Source organism: Perognathus longimembris, chromosome 4 (genome assembly GCF_023159225.1).
Source record: "Perognathus longimembris pacificus isolate PPM17 chromosome 4, ASM2315922v1, whole genome shotgun sequence".
Classification (NCBI taxonomy): domain Eukaryota; kingdom Metazoa; phylum Chordata; class Mammalia; order Rodentia; family Heteromyidae; genus Perognathus; species Perognathus longimembris.
Window position 1 is genome coordinate 91,010,569 of NC_063164.1, and position 24,629 is coordinate 91,035,197.

A 24,629-nucleotide genomic window follows, 5' to 3' on the forward strand; every position below is an offset into this window, starting at 1 on the left:
ATACTGTTAAGATTCCACTTGAAGTATCTAGAGTAGAAAAATACATAGGAAGGAAAAGTAGTGAGAAGTAGTGATTACCACAAAGGGTTAGAGAGAGAAGGAACTATGGACTTGTTTAAGGGGTAAAAGAGATACAGACTTTCAGCTTTGCAAGACAAAAAGTTAAGAGATCTGTTTTACAATAATGTGAATATATTTATACTACTGTATTGTATACTTAAAAATGGTTAAGATCATTTTATGTTATATGCATTTACTTCAAGTATATTTTCTAAATAAAAACAAACAAGTGAAGGAGGTGATAGGCCAAAAACCTTCAAGCAATTCAACAAAAACTTAGAAAAGTCCTTGCTTTCATTGACAGCCTTAGAAAGGAAACCTCAGTGGCTTCCAGTTAGATAACTCAAATTCAACTTAACTCAAATTATTAAAGAAAAGATGAATAGTTTGGGTTTACTTTATTCTAGTTAGAGGAGATTTTATAGTTGTCTACTTCAGACAACCATCCAGAATTTTCCCACACATCCTGGAGATAGGATTTTGGTCCATGCTCCAACACTTCCATGATAGACAATCTCCACCATGACCCTTCTTATAGAAAAACAATGTGGAGCTCACAGTGAGTGCCTTATAAACATTCTATTAAAGCAACATGAAAAACTCTTTCATTATCATTGCCATTATTTCTCCAGATATAAATGGCAGAAGCTAAAAAACTACTCTGATTCTTTTAACAAAGAAAATTAAATAAAAGCTGAGTGGAAGTCATATTTTAAAGTCCCTAGGCCTTTTATATGAAGTACTTATAATGATGGACACCAACAAAGGTTACTTACTGACTTAACATTATGGTTCAAAGAAAAGTTACCAGTGAAGCTATTTTTAAAAATAACTTTTAGAGCTGGGCACCAGTGGTTCACACATGTAATTCTAGCTATTCAGCAAGCTGAGATTTGGGCATCACAGTTCAAAGCCAGCACAGGCAGGAAAGTCCATGAGATTCTTATCTCCAATTAACCACCAGAAAACCAGAAGTAGCACTGTGGGGTCAAAGTGCTAGCCTTGGGCAAAAAAGTTTAGGGACTGTGCCCTGGCCCTGGGTTCAAACCCCATGACCCTCCCCCCACCACCAAAAAAAAGAATTTGTTTAGCATCTAACTAGTGCTATTTATTTTCATTTTATAAACAGTTAAATATTAGTTAAAATTTAGCAAATTACTTTATTACCTCATCTGATTCAAAATTGACTCCTTTAGTCATCTGGCTCTGGGACATGCGCTTGCTGGATGATGAGCCCCTGAGGCAAAAAAAAAAAGGTAAAAAAAAGAAATTTTTTTAAACCAAAGTAACAACAGCAACAACAGACAGTGAACTAGAACAGAATTTTTTCTTAATCAAAAATGCACTGAACAAAAGTAAACACATAAATATAAATTTATCCTATCTACATTAGAAAAAATAAAAACATCTAAAAAAATAAGGCTTCTTGGGTTCAATTTGGATTGAGGTACGTTGTAACTATTTTATAGGTATCACACTAGAACCCCTATGTACAAATAATATATGTTAATAAAAATTATAAGAAAGAGAAATTGCCTCTGGAAACAAAGCTTGGATTCCAGTTTTTTAATTTACTAGATAACTTATTCAAGTTCTCTGTACTTCACTTTTCTCACCTATAAAAAAGGGAAGAGAATTTTAAGTACTACACTCCTTATATTAAAATGTATCTATTACCATACTACTTTTGAAAATTTTGAAACATTTTTTATTCAAATATCATTCCTGTAACAAGAAAGGATCTTAGGAAAGGCTCACCTCTCCCCAGAAATTGTTCTTCTACCACAGTCCACATTCCTTGCTTTTTCCTATCTGAGGGTCCATAAGACCTCAAATTTAAGTGTCTGCTTGATAAAATTTCCTATAATTATGTACTGACTCAATCACCATTTAGTAGATTTGAATGTAGCAACTCTTTTCACCAATACAGTTTAAACCTGCCTGAAGGCAGTACTTTATTAAATATATTAAGTCCTCCATTTGCTCTAATTTAACACAAAAAGTACTTAACATGAAGTATTTTACCAAAAGGCCATCGGTTATTTTAAGCACTAATTTGTCAAGTGGTATTCATAAAAAATGCCATACTGAATCAAATCAAGGTTAAAAGCAACAGGTAAAAACAAAACAAAGGAAAACAAAAAAAAGGAGGAGCATATCAGTATTTTTGAAGGTATACTGTGCATTATCCTTTTTCTATTGGCTCATAATATGCAATTGGATATATACAAAGTTACAACAAAGAAGTCAAATACTAAACCAAAACAGTCTTTTTTTTATACTTATAACTTTTAGCATGTTAAAAACAATCACACTGAGGGCTGGGGATATAGCCTAGTGGCAAGAGTGCCTGCCTCGGATACACGAGGCCCTAGGTTCGATTCACCAGCACCACATATACAGAAAACGGCCAGAAGCGGCGCTGTGGCTCAAGTGGCAGAGTGCTAGCCTTGAGCAGGAAGAAGCCAGGGACAGTGCTCAGGCCCTGAGTCCAAGGCCCAGGACTGGCCAAAAAAAAAAAAAAAAAAACAATCACACTGAAAAAAGTATACAGATAAAAAGTCATAGATGACATAAGAAAATAGTGTGTGTATATATATTGGATATATATATATACATAAATCTACAATATTTATCACCATTTTGGAACAGCGCAGGTGCTGTTTTCATAAACTAAATTGTACAGCTTGGTTTATTACAATTCACAAAGTAATAGTTTAAAAAGTGGAATGAATATCCTCTGCTACATTTTTTATATACATTTATTTCTCAGTTTCCACATGATCTAAATCAAAAGCCCAGTTATTTTAGCAGGATTTTGTTCAGTTTCAGTGTAGTGTTTGTAGTTTCAATACACTGCATTTGTTTTGCCATTTAATAACATAATTACCAAGTCGATTAAAATTACATTAGATTCATTATATACAAAAAATATCACGTTCACTAGCTAAACAAATGTTACTTTCATTTTAAGACACATTTTGTACCTCAAAAGCTTAAACCTCCAACTTGCAATAGGAAAAGCCACCACTGTTAGACTCTACTTTCTCTGTTATTCAAATATGAGCACGGTCATGTTGAAAACAAGCACTCCAATGGAATACAAAGTCCTTCTCTCTTGGTAATGGTAGTGTATAGACTATTCTTTGTATGTATGTATGTGCCGGCACCAGAAGTCTGGTACTCTACCACTTGAGCTCCACACCTCCACTTCCTGCCTCTGCTGGTTCACTGGAGGCAGGAATCTCATGGTCTTTTCTGCTGGGCTGGCTTTAAACTGCAATCCTGGTATCTCAGCCTCCTGAGTAGCTAGGGATTACAGGTATAAGCCACCGACACCCTGATCCAATATTCTTAAAGATTCTGCTTGGTTTTTTTCTTAAAACTACAAACTTGAATTTTTTCACTAAAAAAGAAAAAAAAAACCTTCAAAAGTATGAGCCAAACAATTGTTTTAAAAAAGATGAAAATCCTAGATGCCCTTTCTTTCTTTTTTTTTTTTTTTTGGCCAGTCCTGGGCCTTGGACTCAGGGCCTGAGCACTGTCCCTGGCCTCTTTTTGCTCAAGGCTAGCACTCTGCCACTTGAGCCACAGCGCCCCCTCTGGCCGTTTTCCGTATATGTGGTGCTGGGGAATCGAACTGAGAGCTTCATGTGTAGGAGGCAAGCACTCTTGCCACTAGGCCATACTCCCAGCCCTAAACCAAAACAGTCTTATCAATAAATTAATGGGAAATAAATACAAAAGGAAATGAATTATAGGCTAAGTTCTCAGTGAAAATATTTGTAATAACACTCCATCAACTTTATAAACTAATCTTTTATTTTTCATTTTCATTTTTTGTTTTTTTGCAGGAAGTTTCTGGCCTACCTCCGATCTGCTGCTGTGGTAGGAAGCGCGTCTTCTTCCTCATCAGATTCATCCACTTCAATCATCTAAGAGGAGGTAAGCAAACAAAACAAAGCACAGGCTTTGGAAATAGAACACCTGAATTAAAAAATGAATTAAATAACTGAATCTTTAAATGGTGTTTTTCTGTGTGCGTGTGTGTGTGTGTGTGTGTGTAACTTCTTTACACAAGAGTTACAAAAAAGGACCCAGAAACTACCCTAAGCAACAAATATTTAAACTAAACCTAGCCTGATCTCTCCAATTTCCTTCCTTCACAAAAGGTATTCTCCACTCCATTTCTTAGCTCACATCTCCCCTGTATGTCACAGGAGTCTTGGTCCTTAAAGAAACAGACTAGTGAGTAATCACCTAAGCTCAAGTATAGTCATGTCCTGTCTTTATACCACACATTGGACCCTTTTCTTGAGTTAGGGTTTCACTGTTTAGGCCAGGCTGGCCTTGAACTCATCTTCCTGCCTCTTTTTTTTTTTTTTTACTTTAAGGCTAGAGATTCTTTATTGTGCTTTCCCAAAAAGTAATTGTTTATTAGTTGTGCATGGTAGGTCATCTTCCTGCCTCTTACACTTAAGTGCTAGAATTAGAAGTCTGAAGCACCATATTCAACTACCAGGTCCAATTTTAAATGAGGTATCAGACTATGTGGGAAATATTAGGTTTCATTTATCTTTGTTACATATTTTTTGTTATTGTTAACGGCCAACAAACATTTTTGGTTTTCTATTCCATCAGAAAATACTATTGTTCTACATTTGTAGACACTTTTAAACATTTAGAGACACTTGGTACATATTATATTATGCGTCTTCATCTAATTGAAATGCAAAATACAGAAACTAACACATGAGGCCAAGAATGCTGCTAAACATTCTATAATGCACATAGTATTCCTGCAGAGGAAAGAATTCTCTGATCACAAGGGTCAAAGAAACATTGAGGAAGAATATTGACTTGGAAGGGGCAATACACAGGTTCTGAAAATGAACCAACATGCTGGACTATCTTCAGAATCCAAATAAAGAGCAGAGGCTTGCTAAATCTAGCACAGAACAGAAAGCTTAAAGCCTTTCAGTTTGTTCTGAGTATAAATAAAACCTCTATATGGCAACAAATTCATCTTCAATATTAGTATTCCATACATGAGCCTGTTTGTTTCACTGTGTGTGTGTGTGCGCGCACACGTGTGCCAGTCCTGGGGCTTGAACTCGGGGCCTACGCACTGTCCCTGAGCTTTTTCTTGCTCAAGGCTAGCACTCTATCACTTAAGCCATAGCTCCCCTTTTGGCTTTTTTTTAGTGCTTAATTGGAGATGAGTCTCATAGACTTTCCTGCCAGCTTAAGTAGCTAGGATTACAGGCATGAGCCACCAGTGTCAGTCAGGCTATTTGGTTCATTTTTTCATTCTTATGAATGAATATACACAAGACTTAATAGATCTTCAACAATATGAACTGTATTTTTAAAAAGAGAAAAACAACTCTTAGAAGTCTACAAGGAAATGGTAAAGTTTTCTCCATTTTTAATGGCTCACATACTTTCCCATTTACTTTGTAAGTTAAAGAACTGACAATCCGGTAAAAAAAAGACAAACAACTACAAAAGCAATACTTGCAAAACTGTTTGGTGTAAATGAACTGAACAACTCATGGGGGGGGGGCGGAGGGAAAGGGGGGAGGGGGGAATGAGGGACAAGGTAACAAACAGTACAAGAAATGTATCCAATGCCTAATGTATGAAACTGTAACCTCTCTGTACATCAGTTTGATAATAAAAATTTGAAAGAAAAAAAAAAGAACTGACAATCCATAACATAGAAAACAAATTATTAAAACAGAACTATAAACTTTTTTTTTTTTTACCTCTGAATAACTTTTAGTAGCAACATTTCGAGAGGGCTGCTGTCTTGTAGATTTGAAAGCTAGAATGAGAAAGATGAAATACCCATTATGAACTTTTTAAAATTACTTAGAAAAAATCTGCACATTAGTTTAGCTTAACAATTTGAAGTCCTATTTGCAAAAATCCACGATGACCAATTATAAAACCATTTACATTTTTTAACTTGAAGGGAAATGGAGTTAACATGTCCAAATAACTCAAAGTCTATTCGTCAATCCCATGCTGTCACAGCTCATTCAAATATAGAAACAAGCAGTATTCATAATACATCACACTAAATATAATGTACAAAAAATGTGACAGATAAAATCTCATCATCTAAACAACACAACTAGAAGAAAGGTCCTAACTAATCCCTTCCTTCTTTGTAGTTGATGAGTTTTTTCCTTGGCTACATTATAAACTTTCTCAATTTCTTCTAACTTGAAAGCCACAATCAATATTTAAATATACCAGAAAGGATTTCTACAAAACAGCATGTCTTCTGGCTGAGTACTAGTGGCTCAAACCTATAAGTCTAGCTACTAAAGAGGCTGGGATCTGAGGACATGGTTGGAAGCTAGCCTGGGCAGGAAAGTTCATGAGACTCTTATCTCTAATTAACCACCAAAATGCCTGTAAGTGGAGCTTCCCTCAACGACAGTGCCAAGGCAATTAGTTCACAGACACAGACACAGACACACACACACACGTCTTTTATTCCACAAATTTCCCTTGAGTCCATGCTTTTAACATGGTTAGAAACTTGAAGTTAGGCTAACTTTTATCTTTTCACTTCTTTCATCTTGAGACCAAACTTAAAATAAATTTCAAATACTGAACTTGAAGGTTTATTTTTGCCTAACCTTGATAGTTTGCTAATACCAGGAATCTCCCCAAATACAGCCCTAATCTAAACAGAGCAAGGAAAGAAAAGAGGATAAGATACACACCCACAAATCCAAAATTCTCCTAGACAGAAGACCTCAGGACTCTTTCTCCCAAGCTTAAATTTATCATTTGTTTATCCCTCCAATACAAATTCTTATGATATCTATCTGAGAGAAGAGATTAAAGGTAGAAACAAAGTTCTTATCTGCTCTCTCAATGATTGCTTTTACCTCCCATCAGCCCCAAAGAGCAAAGGAACAGAAAAACCAGTGATTATTAAAATTTCCAAGAATATTTCTGCTCAATAATACATTTCTTTACACACTGCCCTACTATGTAACTGTAGCCTTTTTGCACAACACCTTGTCAAAAAATTTTGTTCAATTAATAAATAAATTAAATTAAAAAAAATAATAATACATTTCTTGACCTCTGTGCCCTAAAACTCAAAACCTGGAAAACAAGAAACCTTTCTTTTAATCTGTAGTGATTAGCAAAAGATAAATGAATGAGAGGGGGTGGGAGGAGGGAATAAGAAATAATCATTCTCTTTTAATAGGAGGGCAATTTATTATGGATGACTGGATAGATGAGTATGGCCAAATTTCCTGGCTTCTTTAAATCTTAATTTCCTAATGTGTACAATAGTGCTAATACCTCTCGTGGAAAATTGCTGAAAGGGTAGAGGTACCTGCTGCAGTTGCTTTAGAAAGTGCCTATCAAGAAGTAAGCATTCATATATGTGGAATTTCAAGTGAACCTTGTGAAAGCAGCAGCAGTGGTGAGATGCGCAATAGTAAATCATACACAGAGGAAGTAGCCAAAGGCAGAATTTACTAGAACAGTGGGCTATCAACATTTACTTATAATTGCTGCTGTCAAAAGTGTAATTTCTACTTTTCCCAACAAAATTTTAGTACATAAATAAATCTCCATATTACACAGAACTTGCTACAATAGAATGCAATTTTTATACCTGTGTTGTAGCTAAGAAATCTGAGGCTTATTAAATAACCAGTTTATCTTTAGTTCAGGCTTAAGATATATAGACATAATACCAGGTACCTCAGTCATTTTCTCTCAGTACTCCTCAACGTAACCAGGTGAAGTAGAAGCAATCACTACCCCACCTTATATGTGAAGACACTGAAATTCAGATGGAAAATTAAACTAACCTGCTGAAAGACACACAGCCGACTGACTGAGGAGCTTTGATACTAATCTAGGTCTTCAGAGTCAAGCCCTTATTAGTAAGGTTACATCATTATATATACATAACCTTTCACTCAGTCAGCCTCTAGAACCTAACAAGATGGACCTGTGTCAAGCACTGTTCTTCCTTACAATGTAAGGGCTCAATGCAGGGACAGAGTTGGCCTGACCACACCAATCCAAGTCCGACTCCAGAGCTGTGTTCTTCACAATGCTGTTTCACAAACAGCACTGGAATACCACTGGGAAAATCTGAGTGTTTTATTTATTTTTTTCACCAGTCCTGGGGCTTGAACTCAGGGCCTGGGTGCTGTCCCTAAGCTTCTTTTGCTCAAGGCTAGCACTCTGCCACTTGAGCCAGGGTGCCACTTTTGGCTTTTTCTGTTTATGTGGTATTGAGGAATCGAACCCAGGGCTTCGTGCATGATGGGCAAGCACTCTACAACTAAGCCAAATTCCCAGCACTGAGGCTTTGTTTTAATCTGAGTTAATGACATAGCATTTTTCATAGATGAATACAATTACTTTAAAAAAATTAGGCCAACTCGCAAATTTGTTAAATCACCTTAAAGACAGGCTAGGTTAATGAAACAACATAAGCTACTATCTCAAACATTTCCCTGAGGACATCTATTGTTCAGAGAAAATGTTAATACTGTTTTTAAGAATTGTGGAGGAAAAGGCAAAGAGCTAACCACACAAGGGCTTCTGACAGTTCCCAAAATGGAAATGCTTCCTCCCTATCATAAACTGGGACCACAAAAGCTAATGAGCAGCAAAGGTAAACCAACACATAACATTTGAGTGGCTCAGACAGCCCTCAAGTTACACACTTAGTTGAAAATAGTTCAATATTTGAGGTGCGATAGAAACCTGAGGAAACAAAGAACCACCTTCTCTACAGAGTTTGATCTAAGGTGTCAGATTATTCCTACTGGTATTTTCTAGGGTCAAGAGGTAAGTCACCCAAAATGAGAACCAATAAAAATGAAAGGGATGACAACTCAACAAGGCCAAACACATTCAGACCTAATGGCAATTAGACACAAAACAAGTATCTTTACTATACACATGTAAAAAATTAAACAGACCTAAAAATAACTACATAAAATTAGTTTTTTATGGGGCTAGGAATGCGACCTAGTAGTACAGTGCTAGCCTAGCATGCATGAAGCCCTGGGTTCGATTCCTCAGCACCACATATATAGAAAAAGCCAGAAGTGGCGCTGTGGCTCAAGTGGTAGAGTGGTAGCCTTGAGCAAAGAAGCCAGGGACAGTGCTCAGGCCCTAAGTCCAAGCCCCAGGACTGGCAAAAAAAAATTGTTTTTTAATTTAACTTTATTGTCAAGATGATGGGGGGGTATAGTTACATATGTAAGGTAGTAAGTACATTTCCTATCAGACGTGTTACCTCCTCCCTCATTTTTCTTACATAAAATTCTTAAAGGAAACAACTAAAAGAAAGTAGGTCATATTTTAAAACAACTAGATAGAATTTCTACACTACTGACTCCAAAAAAATTAAACATAAAAAATTCAAACACGGTTTTGATGAGTGAGCTAGAAGACTGATCAGATCTAATTATTCCAAATATAATATAGGAAGGAAATTCAAAGTACAAGAGAAGTTATGATCCCTGGAAGGACAGAATGAAAAGTCTTATATTTATTTCACTGAAGATACAGATAAAAGTAAAATAATAGTACAGAAGTAATATCTGCACCCAAGACTCCCTAGAAATAATGACTATAGATGATAATCAGTAGATTGTAAATAGTAACATATTATTATATTAGTACATATTGTAATATATAAATATTGTATTATACATTATATATAATATATGTAATATCTCTGAGCAAGCAAATCAAGGGTGTTCAAGGTCCTAAATTCAATCCCTAGTACTACCCCACCCCACAAGAAGAATGTATAGATTTATAACTGCAAAATGGCAGAATACCAAAGACAGAAAACTGAATTGAAAAGTAGATCACTGCCACCACCATCACAACACAAAAAGGCAGCATTATACGTTATACTTTATAGCTTATACCTGAACAAAAAAGACTCAGTTTAAGTAATTAATTCTATCTACAATTCTATCATACAAAATAATTATGCATCACACAAAATAATTAAGCCAGGACAAGGCACCCTAGGCTAAGGTAATTGGTAACCCATATGACTCTGTCAGAAGCATGTTCCAACTTTTAGTGGTTTAACATGAAAATATTCATATTTTACTCACTCTCTTTTACATTTCTTTCCTCGCTTTTTTTTTTTCTTTCTTTTTTTGGCCAGTCCTATGGCTTGGACTCAGGGCCTGAGCACAGTCCCTGGCTTCTTTTTGCTCAAGGCTAGCACTCTACTACTTGAGCCACAGCGCTCACTTTCGGCTTTTTCTGTGAATGTGGTGCTGAAGAATCGAACCCAGGGCTTCATTCATGCTACTAGGCAAGCACTCTACCACTAAGCCACATTCCCAGCCCTCTCACTTTTTATAATAACATTTCCTAAGTGCATACTAATGTACCCGGTTTTTTCCCCGTTTACGTTTTTAGTACAAGATGACTTAATTCCCATTTTCATGTAAACAACAGGAAGTGGTTTGACTAATATCACACAGCTGCTCGATGCTGAATTAAGAGTTGAATTCAGCCTGGATCCTTTAAATACATCATGCTGCCTTTTCTCCCCACTGACATCTCCCTTCCTTCTCTGCTGTCATATTCAAACTGTCAAGAACAGACAGCATTATTCTGGATGTCACTTTCTTACTGGCAGTAAAGACTGATTTTTAAGAAGACACAGTTAAGGGCTGGGGATATAGCCTAGTGGCAAGAGTGCCTGCCTCGGATACACGAGGCCCTAGGTTCGATTCCCCAGCACCACATATACAGAAAACGGCCAGAAGCGGCGCCTGTGGCTCAAGCGGCAGAGTGCTAGCCTTGAGCGGGAAGAAGCCAGGGACAGTGCTCAGGCCCTGAGTTCAAGGCCCAGGACCGGCCAAAAAAAAAAAAAAAAAAAAAAGAAGACACAGTTAAGAATTTTAGGGGAGTTCTCTGATGTACTAATTCTTGAATAAAAATGCAGCAATAAAACTTTTTCAAGAAGGTCCTCAGGAGTCTCTGCTACTTTAATATTTGTGTCCTTCTCTAGTATCAGCTGTCAGTTAATAAAGGTTGAAAACATCCTTTAAGGAAGTGACAAAATTTTCTGAAGCAGCATACTTCATCTCCTGGAGTGTATTAATAATTATAAAGGCTACATAGGTTATTACTAGTTTTATTAATTATCTAGGCTAATCTATATAGTGGAAAGATTCCTCTACTGAGAACCATTAGCTGGTTTCTAATCTCATCATGCTCTGGTCACTAATGTGGTAAGTCTATTATTGGCTCAGTAGTCCACAGAATGTGGGGATGAGTCTAAGTTGTGTTCTAATGATTAATTGTGTAACTAGTTACACAGCTGAATGTTGGGTTAGTGACTCCTCTTTTGAACCTCAATTCCTTTTCCTATAAAATGGACAGCACAAGTACCTACATATCTACCCCCTAGAGCTATAAGAGACATACATTAACTGTTTTATAAATACTAGTACTGGTACAATTAGTAGTTTTTAATCAACCAGAAAAATTAGCTTAGCTCAGCTCCTTCATCTATAAAATGAATTAGTAAGGAAGGCTTTTAAGTCTTCTATTTTACCAGATAATGGACTTCAAGCAGTATGGTTTTAGCTTTTCTCAACCATCCTATTGATTCCATAGCGTCTTCACCTTCTATGGATTCATAACCCTTCTGTCAATATTATAAACAAGAGTATACTGTCTAAAACTGAAGAACTACAGAATTTTATTTTATTTTATTTTTTGCCAGTCCTGGGGCAAAAACTCAGGGCCTGAGCTCTATCCCTTTGCTCTACCTCTTGAGCCACAGAGCCACTTCTGGCTTTTTCTGTTTATGTGGTGCTGAGGAATCAAACCCAGGGCTTCATGTATGTGAGGCAAGCACTCTATCACTAGGCCACATTCCCAGCCCACTATAAAATACTTTAAAACTTTAGTAGCTCTGATGCATGACAAAGACCTTATAAAGAATAATGTATCCCATGATCTTAATTTCAGTGGATGCAACAGACATAAATGAGGGCCACTACTGTAGATTTCTTCAGTCTTCCTACGTTGTACTTCATAAGTAACTGCTAGATCATCATTTATACTCCATACTCACCGTCCACAATAGACATATTCCTAAGTTTTGGTCCAGTGGCCTTTGAACTCCTGCTTTGAGTAGAAATATCCAGACCAGTGCCTGTCACAAAAATACTAAATAGTCAATACAATCCAATCATCAGTTAAGTCTTTCTTACATCATGCCAAAATGAAAGCTAAACAGTTATATCAAAACAACTGGTCCCCAAAATGCCAAAGGTGTATTTAAGAATAAAATCTAGAGTTTAACCACTTTCCAAACTCTTTTTTTGGTTTCATTTTGTGGTTTTCTGAGATAGGGTTTCATTGTGCGCCCAAGCTGGCCTCAAACTCATCATCTTTCTGTCTCAGACTCCTTAGTACTGAGATTACAATGTGTGCCACCATGACTTGTCTCTGGGACTTTTAGGTCACATAGGATTCAGATATGTCCAGTTGAAGTTTAAGAAAAAAAATCTGGTTCACGCCTATAATCCTAGCTAGTCTGGAGGCTGAAATCTGAAGATCTCAGTTCAAAGCCAGTCCAGGCAGGAAAGTCTATGAGACTGTTATCTCCAACTAACTACCACCAGAAAACCAGAAGTGGCTCTGTGGCTCAAGTGGTAGAACGCTAGCCTTGAACTAAAGAGCTCAGGGACAGCACCCAGGCCCAGAGTTCAAGCCCCACAAACAACAATAACAACAAAATGTAAATGTAATAATTAATATTCACCATAAGAAAAGGAAAATTTTTCTCCTGAAAGATTTTGAACTAAATTATTACTCATTTTAGCACTTAAAACTCCTATGGACAATTATTTTGGCACCTAAGAGTAAATATAAACAATCTATGTATCTAAAAGGTATTTTACAAGAAATACAATAGCTTTCAAACAATATGGATTAAGCTGGGCACTGGTGGCTCATGCCTGTAAGCCTGTAATCCTAGCTACTCAGGAGGATGATGGTTTGAAGCCAGCCCAAGCAGGAAAGTCTGTGAGACCCAGACCGTCAATAGCATATATATACACACACACACACACACACACACACACACACACACACACACACACACACATATACATATATATATATATATATATATATATATATATATAATTGTGACAGTTGTGACTCAAATAGTAGAGAGCTAACCTTGGGCACAAAAGCTCAGGGACAGTGCCCAACACCCTGAGGTCAAGTCCCAGGCCTACACCCAAAAAAAAAAAAAAGGTTAAGAGTAATTAAAATCCTATGTTGAATGTTGTCATTTGAAATTCTACACTAATGATTATCTTTATGCAATACAATATTTTTAAAAACTTTTTAGAAACAAAAACTCACAACTAAATTCTGACTACAGTATACAATCCAATGAGTGCAAAAGATGGTGCTGACCTCTGCCTCTCTGAGTCCCTCCTCTTGACGCTGAATTCTGCCCTCTGCCTCCTCTTCGTCCTCTGCCTCGGCCTCTTCCTCTGTTGGATGCTGGTGAGATACTGTCATCAGAGTCATTTGCCGTCTGTTCTGCTAAATCTGTACTCATGAGGTCATCAGTAGAAAAGGCAGAAACGAGATCTTCTGACTGAGATCTAAGCGCTCGGGCTCTATTCATTGCCTGGGTAGCAGGAGGAACATTGATGTTGGTAATGCAGCATCCTCACAATCATTTGGTGATTCATACGCACATTGAATTTTGCCCACATTATTATTTGTACTAATTATGAGTTACCTACACTCCATTAAACAACATGAGATAGTTGCTGACATGCTTTTTAGAATAGGCTCATGAATAAATGTGAAAAATCCTGCAAAAACTAGATTTTATTTCTAAGTTGTAACATTTTAGGGTGCTTTTTTTATTGAGCATTACGTTTTTTCCCTGAAAATATTATTTTAAATAGGAAAGCATAACAATAATCTTTTATAAACTTGCGTTAAAAAAAATCTTGGGGGCTGGGAATATGGCCTAGTGGCAAGAGTGCTTGCCTCGTATACCTGAAGCCCTGGGTTCGATTCCTCAGTACCACATATTTAGAAAAGGCCAGAGGTGGCGCTGTGGCTCAAGTGGCAGAGTGCTAGCCTTGAGCAAAAAGAAGCCAAGGACAGTGCTCAGGCCCTTAGTTCAAGCCCCTCCCAAAACAAAACCAAACAAAAATAGAAATTCTTACTACAATTTGATCTCTTAAAATGTAACAAGAATAAAAAAACACATTTTTATTACAACTAGGAAATAGTTCAAATCCCCAAACAGATAATCTATGAAGAACAGTTAACAATACAATAATATTTGGCCTGGCTAAGAAAGAAAACGAAAGTGAAAAGCTCTCTGAAATTTATGTATATATACTAGGACACCATGTCAACGATCTTTCTTGCTTAGAAAGTTCTTGGTCTAAAAACACATGACTAGATTTCTAAGATTTATGATACCATAAAATAAAGACAAACAAGGATTCATGAGAAGATGAGAACAAGGTAGTAAGGGAAAACATGAATAAAGCCAGGAAGCAGGAGGTAGGAATTATATTTTAAAAGTTAGGAAGCCCCTAGCTGTGGTTGTGCCCCTGCTATCACTGTAGCTCATCTGAGTACCCTGTATACTGTGTATACATGTTAATGAACTAGGGAAGGGAAAGGAAATATCAAAATTGAGAGACAAAGGATAAAAAGACAAACAATTCCAAAAGCACTACTTACAAAACCATTTGGTGTAAACCAACAGTACATCTCATAGGGGGAGAAAGAAAAGGGGAGGGAGAAGGTGGGGGAAAAATGAGAGAGGAGGTAACAAGTTGAACAAGAAATGTACTCACTGCCTTATATATGAAACTGTAGCCCCTCTGTACTTCACTTTGACAACAATGGGGGGGGAAAAAAGAATTTAAAAAAAAAAAAAGAGCTAGGAAGCTGTATGTTGTGGTGGATACTTGTAATCCCAGATACTCAAGAGGCAAAGGCAGGAAGACTATGAGTTCAAGTCTAATGTAGGCAAAAGTAGTAAGACCTGTTTCAAAACCATAAGTAAAACCCAAAGACTGGAAATAGAGTTCAAGTGATAGAATACCTGCCTGGAATGCATGAGGTCTTTACTTCAATTATTAGAATTTCTTAAAAATTATATTTTAAAAAGACTTGTACCATAATTATATGTAATTTGGGAAATGAACATATAAACTGATCCATTAAAAGAACATGTCTTAACAGACTAATTATTAAAGAAAATTTAGAGAAAATTGTTAAATGAAAAATAATTCCCAAAAGGATGGCCAGTAGAAAGTTTCAAAAGTAAATTCTGTCCAATTTTATGATGTTTCATTTTTTTGCCAGTCCTGGGGCTTGGACTCAGGGCCTGAGCATTGTCCCTGGCTTCTTTGTGCTCAAGGCTAGCACTCTGCTACTTGAGCCACGGTGCCACTTCCAGTTTTTCTATATATGTGATGCTGAGGAATCGAACCCAGAGTTTCATGTACACGAAGCAAGCACTTTACCATTAGGCCATATTCCCAACCCCCAATTCTGTCCAATTAAAAAAAAATAATGCATTGTAATTTCTATAGTGCCAGAGCACAAACAAAGGCTTCTAAATTCTTCTTCCACAGCCAGCCCGGCATGGTACAGGCAAAGCACAGCATGCACAGAAACGAAATCACAGAGCCTTTCATAGGAATATGAAAGCACAGCAAATCTAGGAGCATGAGATACCCGGTTTACAAAGTGTCGTGTGAGTGGGGCTGGGGATATAGCCTAGTGGCAAGAGTGCCTGCCTCGGATACACGAGGCCCTAGGTTCGATTCCCCAGCACCACATATACAGAAAACGGCCAGAAGCGGTGCTGTGGCTCAAGTGGCAGAGTGCTAGCCTTGAGCGGGAAGAAGCCAGGGACAGTGCTCAGGCCCTGAGTCCAAGGCCCAGGACTGGCCAAAAAAAAAAAAACAAAGTGTCGTGTGAGTGGTAGCAACAGCACAAAAGAAAACCTGCACACACTTATCTCTCTAGATGCCCAAAAGGCACTTAACTCTCCAACCAGCCATGATTTACATAAAAAAGCTTCATACAGTCATAACACTCAATGCACACACATAAAAACAGAACTAGGAAACTTAAGGGGATGGGTGGGGATGAGACAGATTGGGGGGTGATGGAACAGATGACATTGATCAAGATGCATTGAGCTCATAAACTGACATGTTGACATGAAACCCTTAAATATAAAGATGAATTTAAAAACAATAAGCTTCAGAAATAGGCAGATACTTTCCTTTACATACCAAATTATTAGACATAACTTTTTCATATTTGTACTCTTAGCAAAAACTATAATGTCTAACATGCTTACTATGTAGTGTCCACTGACAGAAAGCAATAAAACGTCTGACCATAGTGGTTCATGAATGGAATCCCAGACTCAGTAATTAGAGATCTGGCAGATCAGTTCCAAGGTCAGCCTGGGTAGAAAATTGAGAACTTCATCTCAACAAGCTGGGAATGGTAGCACATGGCAGCAATCTCAGCTATAAAGGCTTGCCAGAGCAAAAACTTTGATACTTGAAATGAAAATTACAAATTCAATGCAATCAGCCAAAAAATTTACATGGAATTGCAAAAGGCCAGAAATAAGACATAGCAATCCTGAGGTGGGGGGGGGAGAGGGGAGAACGGGAAGTAATGCTGGAGATACAATTCCATACAGCAAACCTTACTACAGAATTTTAGGAGCTGCGAATGTGGCTTAGTGTTAGAGTGCTTGCCTAGCATGCATGAAGCCCTGGGTTCAATTCCTCAGTACCACATACACAGAAAAGGCCAAAAGAGGAACTGTGGCTCAAGTGCTCAAGTGGCAGAATACTAGCTTTGAGCAAAACAAACTCAGGGACAGTGCCCACGCTCTGAGTTCAAGCCCCAGGCTGCCCCCTCCCCCGCCAAAAAAAGAATTCTGGTAACAAAAATAGGTAGGTACTGGCACAAAACAGACCTGAAGAACAACAGAACAGACTAGAAGATCTAGAAATAAACCCATACACCTATAAGCTATCAGAATCTTGACAAAGTATGTTCAAACACCTGTTGTTGGGATGATAACTAGACATCCATATGCAGAAGACTAAAACTAGATTTCTGCCTGTCATTTTGTACTAAATGTACTATCAGTTCAAAGTGGATCAAAGAACTCAATGTAGGACATGAAACATTGAGATTAGTATAGCAAGAAGGAGAAACATTAGAACTTACTGGCATAGGCAGTAACTTCCTGAGTAGAATTCCAAAGGCTCAGCAAATAGAAAAATTCACAAATAAGATTGCATGAAGATGGGGCTGGGGATATAGCCTAGTGGCAAGAGTGCCTGCCTCGGATACACGAGGCCCTAGGTTCGATTCCCCAGCACCACATATACAGAAAACGGCCAGAAGCGGCGCTGTGGCTCAAGTTGGCGGAGTGCTAGCCTTGAGCGGGAAGAAGCCAGGGACAGTGCTCAGGCCCTGAGTCCAAGGCCCAGGACTGGCCAAAAAAAAAAAGATTGCATGAAGCTAAAAAGCTTCTGCACAGAAAAGGATATGGTTTCTAAGCTAAAAAGATAACCTACAGAATGAGAGATCTCTGCCAACAATATGTCTCATAAGGGTCTCATAATCAAAATATACAATGAATTAAAAAAACTAAGCCCCTAAAGAATTCAATGCCCAATGAATAAATGAGAAAAGGAACTAAAAAAGGCCAGAAGTGGCACTGTGGCTCAAGTGGCAGAGTGATAGCCTTGAGCAAAAAAGAAGCCAGGGACAGTGCTCAAGACTGGAGTTCAAGCTCCAGGACTGGCCAAAAAAAAAAAAGAAAGAAAGAAAAGGAAGCAAACATATACCTCTCATAAAAAGTATATATGGCCAATAAATATACTAAAACATGCTTACTATCACTGCCATAAAGGAAATGCAAATCAAAACAAACCAATGTTGAGATTCCATCTCACTTCAGTCATAATGACTATTGAATATGAACAATAAATGCTGATGATGATATGAAAAAAGACCTTATACACTATTGGCAAAAGTGTAAATTATTGCATCCAGTAAGGAAATCAGTATAGAGATTTTAAACAACAACAAAAAACAACAACTAAAAACAGAACTACACGTGATCCAGGGATATTATTACTGGACATTTATCCAAGATTATAAATCAGGATACAATAAAGACACCTGCACATCCATGTTTATTGCTTCACTACGCACCATAGCCAAGATATAGAAACAGCCCAAATGCCTTACAATGAAGAAAATCAATCCATCCATCCATCAATCTATCTATAGAAAATGTATTACATATATATCTACATATATCTCTATATAGCTAAAGTATCTATCTACAGCTATACATCTATCTAAATTTGTATTTATATCTACTGTAGCTATGTATCTATATCTATTTTTATACAATGTATCTGTATCTTGCTATATCTAAATTTAGCTATTTAAAACTATACCAATACCAACACACACACAATACACTCACAAAATGGAACTTTATTCAGCCATTAGAAAGAATGGAATTATGTCAGTTGCAAGAAAATGGACGGATCTGGGGGAAAAAAAAATAAACTTAGTAAAGTAAGCCAGGCCCAGGAAGACAAAGCACCCATGTTTTTCTCACATGTAGATCTGAGACCCCAAATACAACCTCCACACAGGAGCACATGCATTTATGCACAGTCAAGTTCCTTGAAGTAGAATATATACAGGCAGTTTAACAATATGAATATCAAGAAACTAAAACATAGTTTGAAGGGGGTAGAGGTTAGTGGCAGGATGAATGGATAAGGCAAAAGAGGTTAAATATAGTCATAATATTCAGTGTACAAATGTGAAAAAAGAAGTGGAAAATTTGATGTCATTGGGGAGGAGTAGATAGGATAAAAAAGATTGCTGGAACAGGTTACTATGATTGTGATACACTAGACACATAAATGGACATGCTAAATTGTAACCCCATTGTACAAGCATTTGAAGATTAAAAAGCAAAATAAAACATAAACCAGGAAAATAAATAAACAATACTAAAGCCAAAGGGCTGAGAGTATAACTAAAAAAAATAGAACTTCCAATTTACAAAAACAACTTTGACATACTTGATAGTAATCATAAAACATATAAAAAATGAAAATTAAAAAGTAAAATAAACCTCAATCATGAGTTTACCAAATATCAGACAGAGGCCAAAAACTTTAACAAGTGTGTACTAATTTGCTGTTCCTAACCTGCAGTGAGTCTAAGACAGTAATGAGGATTCTAAAGCTAATTTTAACCTTTCAGGACAATATATCTATTTACCCACAGTAATAACACTGTTAACCAAAACAATGTCTTCTTTTTTGCCCAAAATGTCAGCTCTATAGGGTATGATTTTCTTAAATAGTTAAGATGGTCTGGTGGAAACCAAATATTCCTTTTTTAAAAATCAATTTTATTTATTTTTGTTTATGTGGTACCAAGGAATCGAACCCAGGGCCTCATGCACACTAGGTAAACACTCCACCATTAAGCCACATTCCCAGGGTCCCAAATATTGTTCCAATTACTAAGGGCTCTTGTGTCTTCTTCCCACTTTCCAAATAAGTTTTAGACAAGAGCCAGGAAAACAAAGAATAAAGACAATAAGCAAAACTACTTGAAAGTTAAAGAAATTTGCATTAAATAAACCAAATGCATCCTTAGCCAACCCTTGCCCAACTCATACCTGCTACACCCTCCAAAAATTACCTCTCGAACTTCATCATCCTCTTCATTACTATTTTTTTGTCTGCTTTCTCTGAAACGACGTACCTAAACCATAACAGAGTAAATCACAAACACATTAGTTATTTCAATTGCAAAATAATGGCTACAGTTAAGAAATATTAAGCCAGATAAACCAGGCTCATGTCTAGAATACTAGCTATTCTAAACTGAGATCTGAGGATCAAGGTTAGAAGCCAGCCTGGGCAGAAAAGTCTATAAGATCTTATCTTCAATTAAGTACCAACACAGTCAAAAGTGGAGGTGTAGCTCAAGTCGTAGAGCACCAGCTCTGGCAGAGAGATTAGTTTGAGATCAATCCATGCAATAAAACCTCTTGACCACTATTTCGAAGATCAACAAAAGGACTTGAGGTATGGCTCCGGTAGTAGCCTAGAGTGTGAGGCCCTGACTTCCACCACCTGAAAAAAAATGCTTTTTTCTTATAACACAAATTTAAGTATAGAAATTTAAGTATAGTTTGTCTCATGAAAGATGGATAGTACTATTTCTCAGTTACATTCATTAAAATATCAGAAATGGGGGCTGGGGATATAGCCTAGTGGCAAGAGTGCCTGCCTCGGATACACGAGGCCCTAGGTTCGATTCCCCAGCACCACATATACAGAAAACGGCCAGAAGCGGCGCTGTGGCTCAAGTGGCAGAGTGCTAGCCTTGAGCGGGAAGAAGCCAGGGACAGTGCTCAGGCCCTGAGTCCAAGGCCCAGGACTGGCAAAAAAAAAAAAAAAAAAAAAAAAAAAAAAAAAAAATCAGAAATGTATTCTGAAGAACAAAACCTGGCTCTAACAAATTTGTATTGCCTGCTGCCAAAATGGTCGAGGTCAGTGAAAAGCAAAGGAAAATAAGACCTTGTATAATCCTAAAGGGTAGTATACTTCAGCAAAATAATTAAGACAAATATTTTCTTTATGAGGCTTGAACTTTTTGTCACATTGTTCAGTTCACTCTCATATATTTGGCCAGACGAGACCTGGGGATTCTTCAGTTATTTCTAAGAAAACAAATAAGTCTGGAAAGATCCATTTCTTTCAACAGTCAACTATTGAATATTTGCCAGCCATGGTTCTGTAGTGCTTACTAATCCTTGTAGTAAATAAACAAAGGGTTACTTCAGATTTCTGTCTGTCTGCCTGTCCCATTCCCTCTCCTACAGCCCCACCCCCACATCCCTGTGGCATTACTGGGACTTGAACTCCAGGTCTTATATTCTCATTTGAATTTTTTGTTCATGGCTAGTACTCTACCATTTGAGTTACACCTCCACTGTTTTCTTGGTGGTTAATTGGAGATAAGAGTCTCTTAAAAGTATTTGCTTGGGCTGGCTTCCAACCATGAATCTCAAATCTCAGCATGAGTAGCTAAGATTATAGGTGTGAGCCAAACTGCCCAGCTCAAATTTCATTTTTAATGGTTCCAAATCACAAGTCTCCTACAGCTATAGAGTGAGATAGGCCTGATTTGATAGGCCTGATTTATTTAACTATCTCCTCAGCACAGATTCACCAAGTACCAACTACCGTAGAACATAATTATATAAAAATGCACAAAAGTGGTAAAAATTCTGTCCTTACAAAGTTCACAATCTACTGAGCACATGGGAGGAAAAGTAGCCAACAGCAAAATAAGTAACCTTGCATTCTACAAGGCATTCAGGACTGAGTTAATACTTTTAATTAGAGTATGCTAATTGAAAAGAAGGTTTCGGAGCATGGTACATTCACAGTTGTATTACCTTAACAGTGCCTCCCTCCCACTCATTTTCAAATATTTAGTGGATTTCATTTACTATTTTTACATATATGTTTTGAACCATGTCCACCCCTTACCCCTCACCATATTATTTAACCAGTGCTGTCCCTTGATCATCAGTGGGTCTCCATTTTAAGACTGAGTGTCAAGGTAAATCCTCTTTTGCAGGTGAGCAAACAGGCTAAGAAAGTTAGCAGCTTTCTGAGGTACAGAGGTAGTGAGCAGGGGAGAGATACAAGGCTGACTACATCTTCTTCAGCCCATGTGTCATGTCCTGCCTGCCTTTGCTTTCTGAGTAAGGATGGCTTGAGCTACAGTAGTGAAAGGAAGGATGTATAGAAGGGGTTAGAGAAGAGTCAGATCTTCCGAAGCAGACCCAGGAACGCTTGGAGGCCAGGTAAAGGGACAGGAGACATCTGGAACAAGGCTGGTATTTCTGGCATGGGCAGCTGGTGTATAGTGGCATTCCCTGAGATGGGGTGCAACAAGCTCAGGTGTTGCTGTGATACGAGGCAGAAGAGGAGGAGGAGTGGTCCACACTATGACAGGAAGGCAGGGCACCTAGTTGAGGGAATTGGGAAGGATGCAGAGGAAGAAAGGGTTTGGGGAGCTGTCAGTCAGCTTTTTATCCCTGTAACAAACATCCACGAGAAATGAATTCTGCAAAGATTTTGTCTTGTCTCTTGTTTTGGTTTCAGTCCATGATTGATTGATATGAGAGTGGAAATGTACAGTGAAGCAAAATCCATTTACATCATGAGCCAAGGAGCCAAAAAGAGAAAAAAGGAGGAGCTGGGGTCCTCCAACCTCCAACAAGAGCCTGTACCCAAAGGCTTAAAGGACTTCCCAGTCTCACCTCCAAATGTCCCACCTCCTCTCACCATAACCACAGGCTAGCTTGCCAGCCCTTAAAACACATGGGCACTGGGGTCCATCACAAACTCCATTTATAGCAAGAAGCATAGGGTTGGGGCTGGGAATATGGCCTAGTGGTAAAGTGCTCGCTTCGTATACGTGAAGCCCTGGGTTCGATTCCTCAGCACCACATATATAGAAAAAAGCTGGAAGTGGCGCTGTGGCTCAAGTGGTAGAGTGCTAGCCTTGAGCAAAAAGAAGCCAGGGATAGTGCTCAGGCCCTGAGTTCAGGCCCCAGGACTAGCCAAAAAAAAAAAGAAGCATAGGGTTGTGTTTAGAGAACTGATGTCATTAACATGCACCACCCTTGAATGGCAGGAAAAAAAAAAACTGTCAACTACTGTAACTGTTATCATTTTAGGTGTAGATTTTTAATATGAAAGTATGCATTTGGCTTTCTCATTGACTTATTTATCATGACCTTCAGAACCATCCATTTTATGGGATCATGCAAAGGTCATTAGTTCATTTTTCTTATAGTAGAATAATAACCCATAATGTATATAATCATTTCTTTATCCATTTATTATGTTGGAGGCACCTAGGCTGATAGCACAACTTGGCTATTGTGAATAATGCTATAACCATTGTTATGCAGGTATTTCTCTTTTATGTTGACTTAACACTCTTCAAATATATATGCATAAACATCGCATAGCTGGATCATAAGATAACTCTATTTTGGTTTTTTAAGGAGTCTCTATATTTATTTCAATAACATTTACCCTAATTTACATTTTACAGTGTACAAGTGTTCCTTTTTACCTGAAGCATTTGTTTTCACCAACACATTTGTTTTCTTGACAGCAATTCAGACTGGGGTGAGAAGTATTTTCATTGTGGTTTGGTTTGTATTTCCTTTATGGCTAAGAACGCTCAACATTCTTTCAGGTAAATTACTTTGTACTTCTGATAACTGTTCAATTAATCTATCCACTTATTAAGTGGGTTGTTTGTTCTTTTGTTCCTTAAATTTTTTTGCCTCTTTGCATTCTGGATATTCTGTATCCAATGAATATCTTGAAAAATATTTCTCCCATTCAGGAGATTGTTTCTTCATTCTGGGTATTTCATTTTCTTATTTTGCACACTTTTTGGTTTTGGTGCCAGTCCTGGGGTCTTGAACTCAGGATCTGGATGCTGTCCCCAAGCCTTTTTGCTCAAGGCTAGTGCTCTACCACTTGAGTCACTGCTCCACTTTTCTTTGGTTAGTCTGGCTAAAGGTTTGCCAATCTTGAGTATTTTTTCAAAGAACTTTTTTTTTCCTACTGATTCTTCATGTTGTTTTCAGCCTGCATATCACTAATTCCTACCTAATTTTTTGTACTTTTCCTATCTACTAGTTTTGGTTTATTCTTTTTTTTGCCAATAGCTGTAGGTGATTAGGTTACTTGGTTTTTTGTTTGTCTTGTGCGAGTCCTGAGGCTTGAACTCAGAACCTGGGAGCTGCTCCTGAGTTATTTTGCTCAAGGCTAATGGTCTATCACTTGAGCCTCCATTGTGGGGGTGGTGATTAATTGGAGGTAAGAGTCCCACAGACTTTCCTGCCTGGGCTGGCTTTGAACCACAATCCACAGATGCTACGACTGAGCCACCAATGTTCAGCAAGATGTCTATTTTAATTTTTATATATTTGCATATGCTTTATTAACAAAGTCATTTTAGTTATAAATGAACAAAGAGGAGAAGAGAACACATGATTTTTCCATAAGTTTGGGCCAAGACAGACACAGGCATACATGAGCTTTAAAACACAGAATGGACAGGTTAACAGAGGAAACACTACTAATTTTGATTACACACATTTTCTAAAACATTGTTATCAAAGAGCATGACATTAGATCAAACAACAATGTTAAGAAAATCATGTTCAGGGTGGGGATATGGCCTAGTGGCAAGAGAGCTTGCCTCGTATATATAAAGCCCTGGGTTCGATTCCCCAGCACCACATATATAGAAAATGGCCAGAAGTGGCGCTGTGGCTCAAGTGGCAGAGTGCTAGCCTTAAGCAAAAAGAAGCCAGGGACAGTGCT

At 37.7% G+C, this 24,629-nt stretch overlaps 1 protein-coding gene across 5 annotated transcripts in view; it reads right to left on the reverse strand.

Annotated features, from left to right (window-relative positions):
• Mre11 (MRE11 homolog, double strand break repair nuclease) overlaps nucleotides 1–24,629 on the reverse strand; it is an 83,826-nt gene that overhangs the window by 1,806 nt on the left and 57,391 nt on the right. The window contains exons 14-20 of one of the 5 annotated variants that reach the window (XM_048345642.1): nucleotides 19,897–19,959; nucleotides 13,543–13,762; nucleotides 12,185–12,265; nucleotides 5,829–5,887; nucleotides 3,928–3,995; nucleotides 1,228–1,302; nucleotides 524–526 (exon numbers count right to left, since the gene is read on the reverse strand). In XM_048345642.1, coding sequence (XP_048201599.1) covers nucleotides 1,257–1,302; nucleotides 3,928–3,995; nucleotides 5,829–5,887; nucleotides 12,185–12,265; nucleotides 13,543–13,762; nucleotides 19,897–19,959 — 537 coding nt within the window. In that variant the 3' untranslated portion in view covers nucleotides 524–526; nucleotides 1,228–1,256. Of the gene's footprint in view, nucleotides 1–523; nucleotides 527–1,219; nucleotides 1,303–3,927; nucleotides 3,996–5,828; nucleotides 5,888–12,184; nucleotides 12,266–13,542; nucleotides 13,763–19,896; nucleotides 19,960–24,629 lie in introns of all 5 variants that reach the window. The other 4 variants (XM_048345638.1, XM_048345639.1, XM_048345641.1 and 1 more) reach the window with 4 other exon arrangements.